Source organism: Rhodamnia argentea, chromosome 3 (assembly GCF_020921035.1).
Source record: "Rhodamnia argentea isolate NSW1041297 chromosome 3, ASM2092103v1, whole genome shotgun sequence".
In the NCBI taxonomy this organism is placed as follows: Eukaryota; Viridiplantae; Streptophyta; class Magnoliopsida; order Myrtales; family Myrtaceae; genus Rhodamnia; species Rhodamnia argentea.
Window position 1 is genome coordinate 18335892 of NC_063152.1, and position 13158 is coordinate 18349049.

The 13158-nt window shown below is 41.4% G+C and overlaps 3 protein-coding genes across 3 annotated transcripts in view; all 3 read left to right on the forward strand.

Annotated features, from left to right (window-relative positions):
- Nucleotides 1-13158, forward strand: part of LOC115731775 (disease resistance protein L6-like) — a 47610-nt gene that overhangs the window by 5776 nt on the left and 28676 nt on the right. The gene's annotated exons all lie outside the window — the stretch shown is intronic.
- Nucleotides 1-13158, forward strand: part of LOC115732622 (disease resistance protein RPV1-like) — a 50938-nt gene that overhangs the window by 5774 nt on the left and 32006 nt on the right. The gene's annotated exons all lie outside the window — the stretch shown is intronic.
- On the forward strand, nt 369-4526 carry LOC115728741. Its single transcript, XM_030659111.2, has 5 exons — nt 369-400; nt 488-569; nt 809-966; nt 2312-2487; nt 4381-4526. Exons 1-5 carry the CDS (start codon nt 392-394, stop codon nt 4433-4435), a joined length of 480 nt encoding a protein of 159 aa, XP_030514971.2. The 5' UTR covers nt 369-391; the 3' UTR covers nt 4436-4526.

Consider the following 13158-nt stretch of genomic DNA (forward strand, 5'->3'; position numbering starts at 1 on the left):
ATCGAAGGGCACTAGGTGTACTCACAAGGACCGGCGATCAGTCGGTCGCAGTTCAAATGCTGCCCCAAGAGCCTGTAGAAGCAGCTCTGAGGAAGTGTCTGCCGCTGCATACCCGCGGCCTTCTGCTTCCCCCCTTTATGCGATGTGGAAGAGATACTGAAAGAGTTTTCTTGGTGGATTTTTTTTGTCTCTGAGTTCGGGGCATGTAGTTTGTGTGTGCCTTATTATGTTCGAGCATTGTACAGTTGTTGTCTTCTAGGCTTAATGTACTAGGTGCTGCCTTTTCATTTGTTGATGTGACCAAGAGTTTCTGAATGCCCGGTGAAGAAACCCTGTTGTAGTTTTGCCAGTGTTCGGGGAATGTAGTTCGTCAGCTTTACTCCACCATTAGATGCTAACGGTTATAGTTGCAGTTTTCAACTATTCCCATTCTTGAAGTTATGTTTCTCCAGCAATAATTATTAGCTTTCTTCATCTATTTATGCAGAGTCCTGGAATGCTATCAACTATTCATGCTGAAATGTCTTCAGGTGTAATAGTTTCTACCATTGTTTCCCTGATGCATTCTTGTGAGTGACCGAGATTATGCCTGGATTTTGTTCAAGAGAGCTTATTTTATTGCATTGGTTGTATCTGAGCTGTAGCTTTTATTTATTCTTTCTGGTGACTCGTTACACCTTTCCTCACCTCTCTCTCTCTCTCTCTCTCTCTGTGCTAAATATGTGGTTAATGTTAACTTGTTAAATAAACCTAATTGATCTGCGTGTCTATCATTCTTACCTTTGCTGATGAAATGTTTTTGCGCAAGCTCGTCTAAGGCCATGGTCAAATGTTCCTTTTACATGGAAGTCCGGGCTTTGGCAAGATGCACATTGTTGGTGCTGCAGCAGCAGATTGTTCTCTTCAATCCATATCAGTGAAAGGGCTGAGCTGTTGAATAAGTACATTGGAACTTCTAAGCAAGCTGTAAGAGTCTTCTTTTCAACCACACTGATGTTGATTGAATCACATTATGCAATCTTGTATTAATCTTTGTTATGTCTAGACATTTCACAATTTTGTGCTTTCTTTTGTTGCTTCGGTATGCATTTAATAGAGCTCCCAACTGCAGCCAAGGTGTTCTAAATATATTACTTTCAACAACAGCAACCGGGATCCTCCCATAACCACTGAAGTGGCCGAGTTAAAACCGTTGATGAGTTTGAGAGTAACGACAATTAGAAAATTACAGATTTCGGATATGTTCTCAAAGGCAGCAGCTGCAGCACCTTGCCTTCACTTTTTCGATGAATTTGCTTCCGTTACTCCAAAGAGGTGGCATGATAATGCAGGGGTTACCAACCGCGTCGTTAACCAAGTCTCGCATCCAATAACACTTATAAGGTGGTCATGTGAAAAACATTTAATTGTATGACTCACTAGTGTTATGCTATTCATTGGTGCAGTTTTTTACTGAATCAGATGGTGTTGAAGTTTTTACTGGTATGTTTGCGTTTGTGGAAACTAGGTAATTATTTCTTATTGCATGGTAACAAAAATTACTCTCTTCCAATATCACACTACCTGTGAACTGCAATTGAAAATTGCATGGTCATTATGAGTGCTTCGACAAACATTGGAGACTATGTATTACCCTTCAAGGCAGACTACAAAATGCTAGACAGGACTTTTCCTTGATTTGGAACTGTTTAACTTTGGATACCCAGTATTATTTCTTATTGCATGGTAACAAAAATTACTCTCTTCCAATATCACACTACCTGTGAACTGCAATTGAAAATTGCATGGCCATTATGAGTGCTTCGACAAACATTGGAGACTATGTACTAACCTTCAAGGCAGACTATAAAATGCTAGACAGGACTTTTCCTTGATTTGGTACTGTTTAACGTTGGATACCCAGTATTGGATCAACTACATATGCATCAAAGACGTTGCAATTTCATGAATTACTTTCGAGTTGCTGAAGCAGCTTACAATAAGTGTATTAAGCTGGTCTTGAGCCTCTACAACAGCATCACCGAATCCTGATTGTTTCAGTCCTGTGACATAAAGCATGCGATTTCTCATTTATATCAGGACTTTTTTTGCTGCACTTCTGAGACTTGGTAGGTGTAAAGACTTCCATCCATTTGCCAGTGCTTGCCTTTAGCATTTCATCTCTGACAAAATCCGAAACAGGTGTACAGATCGAAAGATGCATCAGAAAGATTTCATATGGGCAGACAATTGTTAAATAAAAAGAAAAGGATAGTTAGAAACAGAGTCAATCGAAGCTTTGCTAAGTGCCTGTTTCAATGCCCTTATGCAGCTTGCTTTGGTCAGTGATGTGGACTTGGACGCTATAGCTCCAAATCTAATCATAATCCACGGTTCTTCAGGATATGCTTTCCGATGCACAGCTGCGAGCAGAGAGAGTAATAAGCTTGGGAAAAAGCCAGTTATAACAGACTCTCTTCTGAAGTTGGTCGCTTCAAAAGCGAGCCTATTTTGGATAGAGTCCGTCCCTGTCTCTTGTTTACCAGCTATCTAGTTTAAGAGAAGTAAAAATTTGGCAATCTCATTCTCTTCTGGTTACCAGTCTCTGCAAAAGTGGTGAATTCTACCGATATTTCTGCCATAGACAAATTTTCCTTCTCATGTGCTGTAATATCCATATCTCTGCTGGAGACAAGAATCTGTGAGATTTATTCAGCGCTGTGCTGCCTCCATCTTTCTTTGCACTAGAGTTTTCTTCATCAAAGAGGCTACAACCTTTAACCCTCTGAAGGTATATAAACAAAGGTGTGATATCTCTCTCAATACGAATTGGTGCACCTCGGTGTGACAGTTACTTCGCCATTTTATTCGACCACAACAATATCCACTTGTTCATTCTTTAGCTTATTTGATACTTAACTAGCAGCCTGAATAATCACTGAAGCAAACTGGCTGATTTGCTATAGCAAAGTGACCTGTGTTTAAGTATGCCATTATGTGCTTGCACAATGAGCACGCGTTTCTCTTACAGTAAGATTGAACCATGGCCTCAGAACTGCAATTTATGATTGAAATTCAACCTGAACGCTTTTCGGTGCATGTATTTTAACTAAGGATACCTAATGTTTGTCTGTCAGAATCATGCTGTTGATTGTTGAGGGATCACGTAACCAAATCATATGTTTCCAACCAGTTCTTTCTCATTATATCCCCTGGAGTTCTTTGCATTGTCGTAGAATCCACCAATATTTTCCCTTCGCAGTTTCTGCTTTTCATCTGGAACCCTCGACAGTCTATCAGTCATCTTTCATGTGTGAGGTTAACAAAAACATTTCTGTAATCTTATTATCTTAGAAAATTCTTCTCGCTTCTCGATGCTCTCTTAGCTAATCATATCCCTTCTCTTTATCTTTACAATGCAAGTGGAGGATACACTAATTTAATTCTTGCCATACTAGGAACTGCTTTTGGTGCGGTTGACATGATGTGAAATATCCGATCGTCTTTTCTCCTTTTCTCCTATTAGAAACCGACATGGGGCGAGATTAAGCAATTTTCTCGTTGGAGTATTCATGTGACGCGGTCGTACTCGAGTCTGAGCAATGTCCATTTGTCTCCAATAATGATGTCAAGTATCTTATTTATTGCGTGAATTTATGTTGCAGGCCACAACTCTTCTACAAAAGAACTCAGAAAATGCTAGAGCAAGTTCAGAAGTTCTTGAAGTTCGCATCGAAATTATCGCACTCTTGTGAACTTGTTGTAGGGCCATACTCTTTAGTTAATATCATGGCAATTATGTTGGTGGCCCCAGGAAATTTTCTTTTTTTGGGTTGCGGGGGAAGAGAAGAAAACAGCCCTCGAGAGGTGAATTATGTTTTGGCAGGCTACTCGCTTATGTGTATAATTGGGATGTTCATCAAAAGAGAATCCGTCAAGCTGGTGCTCCTGCCAAAGACTCTTAAAATGTCTTTTCAACTCAAATCATGGTAGCAAAATGCCTGCTCCTGGATGGAAGTACGTCGGTGATCTCCCCATTTTTCAGCTAGGTGAATGGATTATGTTTTGCTCTATCGCCGCAATGATTGGACTCTAACGACAGAGTGATTTTGGAAGAAAATCAGGCTATTCTAATTCAGTATAATCAGACTGTTCAAATGGCAACCACTGGGAATTGTTGGCGCTTTGCTGAGTGTCTGCTTCAATGCCCTTATGCAGCTTCCTTTGGCCAGTGATGAGGACTTGGACGCTATAGCTCACGATCTAATCTATCTAATCACAATCACAGGTTTTTCAAGCTCTGCTTTCAGAAGTACGGCTGCAAGCGGAGAGAGTGTTCAGCATGGGAAAGAGCCAGTTATAACACTCTCTTCTCAAGTTCATCGCTTCAAAGGCGAGCACGTCAATCTCAGATGCCGAGAAAATTCAACTGGGGATTCTGATAGCTGTTTACTAAATGTTATGCATCTTTGTACATCAGTAGATCATTGATTAGCATACCTCCTCTAAATAGTCTACCTGGCCTCACAGTTTATATGACGTGTATAGGATGTTCATCTCGGCGAGCAAATCAACAAGATGGCATGCTCAGTTTGGTCTTTCAATTTCCAGTCACCAAATGTACATGGAAAATTATGAGCCTGAGTAATGCTAGCCTAGTAGAACAATCTCTCCGGCAAGTCAACAGTATGATTCACCATCTATTGTCCAGAAATTCCATATTAATGAAATTCTCACGAAATCGTTCACATTATTTGTTATCATTGATGAAATCGTTCAATGAACTGTCCTCAAAAGCGCAACTCATCAGTTATTGTGATAGTGAGTCTTTCTCGAGTCCTTTTTTTTTCCTCTTTATGTTCTTATCCTGCGAGAGTCTTTCTATAAGGCTTGTCTGATCGGAGTAACTCAAATAATCATGAGTATGTTGAGGCACAAGAATACAGTTTATAAATTACATAAAAACATGCACATGCTTGTCTAATCGGAGTAATATTGGATTCCAAACTTGGTGTCCACCTTGAAAATTACTTAATAACAAATTCAGGACATAATAACCATGAATTTCTGCATGCGCACACGCGAACTATTTGGGCAAATGTATAAGACATTTAGACCCGACCCAATGGAGCTAGGAATGTGTCAACTTCTAGAGGCAGAAAATTTAAGATGTATATTTACCTCCCTAAATGTGGTGAATCTCAATTCCTTATCATTTTTCATTATAGTCTATCTTATTTTATTTGGTCGAATATTTTGGACAACCAACCACAGTTATATTATAATGGTATCAAAGGCTCAAACCCATTGATCCATTAGAGCCATTATCGCTAGGATTAAATTCCTTATATTGGCGAAAAATAGTTGATTTAACCATAATTAAGTCAAGGATTGGGCTTGGCATTAATAAGAAAGAAAATTATGCTAACGAAAATTAGCAAATATACTAAGGAAGAAATTGAGAACTCTTTGTTCCTTACACGGATGCTTCTACCATCTCACCAAAAGGCATTCTAGTAAGGGGCCGGTAACCATCGAATCACTAAATAATGGGCATCAACCGCAACTTCAAAACTTTTCGACTTTTGGATTTAACTGCAATGGCGTTATAAAACATGATAACTTGGGCATACTTGTCAGCTGCTATGACAAAGATTGACCTATTGAGGAATCATAGATGGGAAATAGCTGCATGGATCATGGTCTACGGACTATGCAATCATATTTATTGATTTTTATGAGATCTACGTGAAATATACATGATTAAAGGTTTTGATAGACATAAATTATGTGTCTGGAATTAATTAATCCACCCATAATGAGCTAATAACCGCATGGCGGTTTCCTTCGGCGGTTACCATTTTTGAATAAAAGAGAAGAAGAACTTACGTTGTTTATACTTCTCTTCCAAGCACTCTCCAAATAGAAAACTCTCTCGAAACTCTCTCGCACTCGAATCGAAGACGATTTCTCGCAAGGCCGCATTTCGGAGATATTTAATCAGTCAATGGTGGGTACATTCCATTGCGTGATAGTATCCCGATCAGTGATTCAAATTTGTAATTCGTTGGGCATGTTTTGTATGCTTTTCTGCACGTATCCGTCAATGTGGACCCGGTTATTGGCAAGTCTAATCCAGACCACCCCGTTTGAGTTTGGAGAGAGAATGAACTTCTTTGAGAAACGAAGATGGGATTGCCTTAGTCTCTTATATTATTATATTATACACAAGTCCATCCTCCAAGTCCTTGTCTGACCCTTTTGTGAAGGCAAAAGAGAAAGCAGGGAACCATGTTTTGTCTAGTCCATTCGTGTCTTCACACACACAACGTGTTTTGAAATTTCGGCTCCTGGAAACTCAGGTTGATATTATCAAAAGAATCATAAAATTCCCACCTTCGAGAACAAAACGTTTGAAAAGTCTCAACTTTGTTGGAATCGCAGTTTCCATATTAAGTAATGGCATGCTATCTTTAAGAACTTGAATTAGTGTTGTCGACATCATAACATAGTGCCTGTTCCTCTATGCATGACTGGTCTGGTCTGCTCGGTGAACAACCCCTTTTACTTTCCATTTGCTATTGAAGGTAATGGGCAGCATGCATTTTCCTTTAAAGAGCTCGTGGAGATTTGATGGACAAAGCTGGATTAAGTTAAAAGTCTGATGTTCTAAGGTAGTTAATGTGGCGTTGCGGAGCTCGATTTGCATTATGTCATTTGGCTTTTTCAACGGTAGCTCATTGCATAGCAAGAGCAACAAAGGCAAGAATCAATTGATCAAACCGATTAGCCCGAATATAGAATGGAAACAAATGTTCGTAATCAAGAAAAAGCAGGCAATTACAATCAATAACACTACAAAAAAAAAAAAAAAAACAAGATTTTAGCAACGGCATTTGCCACGAAAACTTCCACAAAATTCGTTGCTAAATCAAGTTGCAATGAAAAATTTTTCTTTTAAGGCAGACCATAAATTTTCTAATAGCACACTAACTTTAAACTGCTGTTGAAAAGTGCATAGCCATTATTAATGCTTCGACAAAAATTTTCTACCAAGCATTTAGTATGGAGGATAACCTTTAAGGCAGACCATAAATTGCTACACATGACATTTCCTTGATTTAGAACTTCGGATGCACAGTATTGGAGAAACTACGTATAGATTAAAGAACGTAACAAAGCTTGGGATTACATGAATTACTTTTTAGTTGCTGAAGTAGCTTAGAAGAAGTGTACTAAGCTGGTCTTTGGCTTCTACAACCGCGTCAATTGTAACGCCCTAGGATTTATGAGCTCAAGACAAGGAATTTATGGATTGGACCCCACATCATCATCCTCTCTTTTCCTTGGTCACAGATGGCAGCCCCTTCCTCTCTTTCTCTCTCTCCTTCCACCGCCATTCTTTCCCCCCTTATTTCTACCGCTTCTCTCTTCTTTTTTCTTCTTCCTTTTCTTTCGTTTCTTTGGCAAAGCAACACTACCAGAACACCACCACCACCGTAGACCACCTCCAGCCACAACCGTACGCTATTGATGCCGCAAGCAAGCGCGAACTGCAGCCCTGAAGCTGACTCTGCTTCCTCCCCTGTTCTGCATCTTTCGCTGCTGCCCTGCCTAGGTTTCTGCTGCTGCAACGGCTTCCAACCACCAGCACCGCTTCAACCACCACCACACCTCTCCTATGACCTCCTCCGACGCTGATCCTCCTCTTGCAGCTGCCGCAAAACCGCCGAAGAACCCTGAACAGCCGGTAAACCCCAAACCGCCCTATTTCCCCTATTTTGATGCCGGTTCTGTTTTGCAGTGGAGCAGCGCCTTCCGCCATCTCCCTCCACTACCAGCGGCCACCACATGCTCCCCCACACCCCCACAGACCTCCTCTATCAGTCCCACGAAGCTGCATCACTGCTGGAGCCCCAGAACAGCCCCGATCAGCTTGCCCTGCACTAAGTCCCCTGTTTTGGCCTGCTGCAACTTCTGTTCACTGCTGCCCGAGCTCCCTCCGGCCACCACGAACCACCTCCGACCATCCTCAGACTTTCCTTGATGTTATCTAGCGACCACCAAGTCAAGCCGCAGCCATAGCACACCGGAACAGCCACCAATAGCCTTGCACAGTCCCGATTCCCCTGTTCTGCGACCTCCCCTGCTCTGTTCCTCTAGCTGCAGCTTCTATTTGCTGCTGTTCCGCCCCAATCCGGCCATCATGAACCACCAGCAACGTTCCTCGACACTCCTTGGGACCCCCACCAGTCTCGTTTGTTGCCGCCTCAACCATCGGACACTCGAAGAATCTGAGGAAGCCTCGGAACAGCTCTGCCGCGCCTGCCCTGTTTTATGGGCCACCGAGCTGGGCCATGGCCTGTTTTGACCTGGGCCGCGTCTGGCTCGTGTCCGGCCAAGTTGGCCGAGAGCCTAGGCCTAGTTGGCCGAGTGTCCAGGCCCGTGTACCGAGACCACAGGCCAAGTGTCCGAGAATTGGAGCCCGAGTGGCCTAATCCGTGGGCAACATTTCCGAGCCAAGTCCAAAGCTCGTGCGAAGGGATTTTCAAGGATTGCCGCGTCTAATTAACGGTGAGTCGACCTCTAATCCTTGGCTAAGTCGTTAATTACGTTTGGATTAGTTTAATTAGATTATTGGGATGTTTTGGTAGATTAATTAGGGCCGGTTTAGGCTAGAGACTCGGTTTAGTTAAATAGCCCTAATTAATTGGATTAATTTGATTGAGGCTAGTCTGGACAGAATAAGTGATTAATTGATTGACATTACTTGATCGTGAGCGAATAATAGGTCAAGAATGAGCATATGACTGATTGATAATTTGGATTTAATTACGTGCAATTGGATTGAATGCTGTCATTAAATTATTGATCTACGTTCGATTATAATTTATATGGACTAATTGATGAAATGCCTTAACGGATGGCTAGTTAAACCGATTGATTGGTTGGAGTTCGATCACTTGATTTATGGATGCGAGGTCGCATGGACAACATATGCATTTGTGTGATTACTCAAGATTTTTGCTGTATGAGCATATCGCATGAGCATTTGACTAAATGCGGATTATAAACCGGCTATTTCTTGAGGATGCTTGAGTGGTCACACGATGGATTATTCCTGTCAAGTTCATCTTGTGCCAGTCGTACGGAACCATACGACTTGTCGGATGCACGTCAATTCGTGCCGTGCCGGTCGTACGGATCATACGGATTGACGGATGCCGGTCGCGGCTTGTGACGGACCGAAGCCCCTACAGGGATTCCCGATAGTGCCGTGTCGTGCCGGTCGTACGAGTCACACGGGCTATCGGATGCCGTCGCCGGAAGTAAGGGACGAAGCCTGGTCCCGCCAGAAGACACTGCCGGTCGTAGTGTAAAGTCACACCGGTCGTGTGCAATTGGGCCAGATGGCCGTTAATAATCGGACCACGTGTGGTGTCTACGTGTGTGATTGACGTGACAATCATGATTGATATGTGTGGTATATTATGTCTAATATTGCATAATGCGTGATTTCCAGCAGGTGAGCTGCATGTGATTGGAATAAATATATGTTATATGTGATTGATTGTTAGGACTCTCTGAACGAATCAACGCCTTAGCCGAGCTTAGGCGTTGACTCACCGGGATTTATTTCTCACCCTATTGTAGTTAACCTTTTTCAGGTCCGAAATGATGGAATTTAGGGTTTTGTTGGAATTGATGCTGAGGGCTATGTTGACATAGTCCTCTACCCGGAGTAGATGTGAGTTGACCCTACCCACTTCGAAGTATGGAGCTAAATGGTGTCTTATCTTGATTGGATAAGACAAGTTTGTCAATAAAATGATTTTTTTGAATTAATGCGTTTTCCTACTTGCCTATCCCTATTTTATATTTTTGTTCGAGAATATTATACGTTTCCGCATGCGTAGTTAATCTCATGGGTTGATAGCGTGCCTGGGGCGCTATCCTTTTAACCCGAGGGACGAGATGACGGGGATGTCGCGCGCTCGAGGATCGGGGCGTGACATCAATGGATACTGATGGTTTCATTCCTGTGTCATCGAGCATAGTGGGATTTCTCATTTATATCATGACATCTTTGCTGCATGAGGTGGTCTTTTGTTTTCCTCCGGGGTCATGGGTTCATATATGTCCAATTATGTGCTTTTAGTTCTAATCGAGTCGCATTTGATGTGAAGCAGTAGCCCAGACTTACTTGATGTTCCACTACGTAGAACTAGCAGGCTTGAAGACTTCGATTCTGCAATTTTTATCAATACAGGAGAGGCTGGTTATCCTTGAAGTTTTATCAAGGTAGAAAGTTAGCTTCCATCCATCTGCCTATTCTTGCTTTCAGCATTTCATCTCTGACATGGTCCGAAACAGGCTGTACTGATCGATATTCATGAGATTACTCATTAAAGAGCTATTTACCGATAATCTTATTTTTTGAGAAGATGTATCAGAACGATTTCATATGAACACAGAATTTTTTAAAGCAAAAAAGAGTTAGAAACGGAGTCGATCTGAGCGGCTGGAGATCCTGTTTAAAAATTACGGCATCTGACACGGTACATTTACAAGAGAACATCGTAAAAGGGCCTCTATACCTCAGGAATAATCATTTAGTATGACCTTTCTAAAACATTGTCAGGAAGATATTGGGCGAATTCATGTGATTCAGTATAATAAGATAGTTAAAATGGCAACAATTGGCCGTCACTGAAGTTTTGCTATGTGTAGGCCTCAATGCCATGATGCGGCTTCCGTTTGCTAATGATGTGGACTTTGGACGCCACAACTCATGATCTGATCTATCTAATCATAATCAGTGGTTCTTCAAGCTCTGCTTTCAGATGCACAGCTGCAAGCAGAAAGAGTGATCGGCATGGGAAAAAGCCAGGTATAACAGACTCTCTTCTGAAGTTCGCCGCATCAGAGGCGATCCCAGTCAGTCGCAGATGCTGAGAAGATTTAAGACTCCGTGCAAATTCTATTCATTCTGTCATCTCTTCCCAAAACTACAATTGGGCATCTCCAATCAAAAAATTCAGCTGGGGATTCTGGTAGTTGCTTATTATGCATCTTTGTATATCAATAGATCGTTGATTAGCATGCCTCCTCGAAATAGTCTACCCTGCCTCAATAGTTGATTCGACTATTATTTTTTGTGATCTAATAGTCTCAGACAGCTTAATCCTTGTAGTGACATTTTAGTAAGGGCCATGCGATATGTATGTCATGTTCATCTTAGCGTGCAAGTCAATAGAATGGCATGCTCAGGTTGCTGTGCTGGGGCAATTTCACCCCTGAGAAAAGATCGACCAAAGTTGTGGAAAGTTTGGAACCCATCTTTAAAGCCTTTCATCTCTTATTATAATTAACTTTTCCCCCTACCAAAGTGTGAGACCACTGCCAACTGTTCGATTTCAAATTTGATGCCCACCTTGAAAAATTACGCAATAACTTGTTCAAGACATGACAATATCATAAATTTGTGGATGTGCGCGCGCACGCGAACAATCTAAACAAATGAGAAATATATGTAGACCCAACCCAATGGAGCTAGAGATGTGTCAACTTCTAGAGGCCGAAAATTCAATATGTAAATTTACCTCCCTAATTGTAGTGAATCTCAATCTCTTAAGATCTACCATTATATTCCATCAAATACTTTGGACAACCAATCGAAGCTATAGTACTATGGTACCAAATGCTCAAACCCATCGATCCATTAGAGGCATTGTGGATTAAATTCCTTACATTGGCAAAAATAGTCGATTCCACCCTAATTAGTTAAGGTTTGGGCTTGGCATCAATGAATAAGTATATTTGCTAACGAAATGAAGAAAAAACATTGAGGGAGAGAAATTGAGAAGTCTTTGGTCCTTATACAGATCTTTCTACAATCTTTTAAATAAGCATTTTAAAGAGGGCCAGAACCTGTCGAATCACAAAATAATAGATCTTAACCGGGACTTCAAAAGTTTTCAACTTTTACATATAACTACAGTTGGCATTATAAAATATGATACTTTGCGCATACTTACAAAGTATTGCGATAGGAATTGGCCTGTCAAATAATCATAAAGGATAAATAGCCGTATTGATCACAGTATACGATTATATGCATATGCAATCACATCCATTGATTTTTTTGCGATATCCGCGTGTTTTGTGAACCGGAGTGTTGGCAAGTCTAACCCAATCGAGTCAATTTGAGTTAGGAGGAGAGAGAATGAACTGCCTTTAGAAACAACGATGGACATCCTTTTTCTCTCTGCTTATAACATAGACAAGTCCATCCTCAGGTCCTTGTCCGACCCCGAAGGCAAAGGAGAAAGCACCGAAGTATGTTTTGTATAACCGCAACGGGGTTTTGCAAAGGAGGAACTACATGTTCTCCGCAACTTCCGTAAAGAATCAGCTGAGTTCTCTGTGAGGACTCCTTAGCTCTATGAGAGGGACCCGTTTGGCATTTGTGTCGCCGCGAAAAATTTTCCAATTTGGAGAAAAGTCGATTTTCGATGGAATTTTATAAAATTGATAATGTCAAAGTGAAATTAAACATAAAAATGAGTTGATTTTGAGTTTTTATTTCTCTGGAGAAGGTTGATTAGGAGTTGACTTCATTCGTCTAACCAAAAAGTCAACTCTAAAGACTTCCTTGGATTTTTGGCTAAATTGATATCTTGGTATACCTGAAACGCTACGAGACTTGAAATTCTTCAAGAAATACTAAAAAAAGGGAACATTTTGGCCAGGAAAAGTGCCCTGTTGCGATCAGAAACTCTAATGAAGTTTTTATGTTAATGACTTGTCGGATAATATCAAGTGCCAAACGAGGAAAGCATTCAATCATGTTTGGTAATATTGCATCGACCTTCGGTAGTATTGCGTCTCTGTACTAGCTTTTGAATTAGATCTCCTTATTTTACCACACAAGCTACTCGAAACAGCAAAGATTGAGCCGAGCTCAAGTTAGCAGCTTGATTTGCACCCCCTAATTAACTCACTTTTTAAAATGCCGAACCGGGTTTTGGAATAGCTTAAACCGGTTCTAGAATAGGTTAAAACCAGTTCAAGAATAGGTTAAAACCCGGATCAGTACAAAAGCACGCGCCGCGCACGTGGGTGCGTGAGGCCCACGCGCATTGGACCCCTCTGGCCCATGCGGCACGTGCGGGCTTT

What these genes read in the sequence shown, in the direction of transcription:
- LOC115728741 (XM_030659111.2), top strand. An exon ending in TGTTTCCCTGATGCATTCTT is followed by an intron (nt 570 to 808) that starts GTGAGTGACCGA and finishes TTTTTGCGCAAG; the next exon opens with CTCGTCTAAGGCCATGGTCA. An exon ending in GTCGCTTCAAAAGCGAGCCT is followed by an intron (nt 2,488 to 4,380) that starts ATTTTGGATAGA and finishes AAAGGCGAGCAC; the next exon opens with GTCAATCTCAGATGCCGAGA.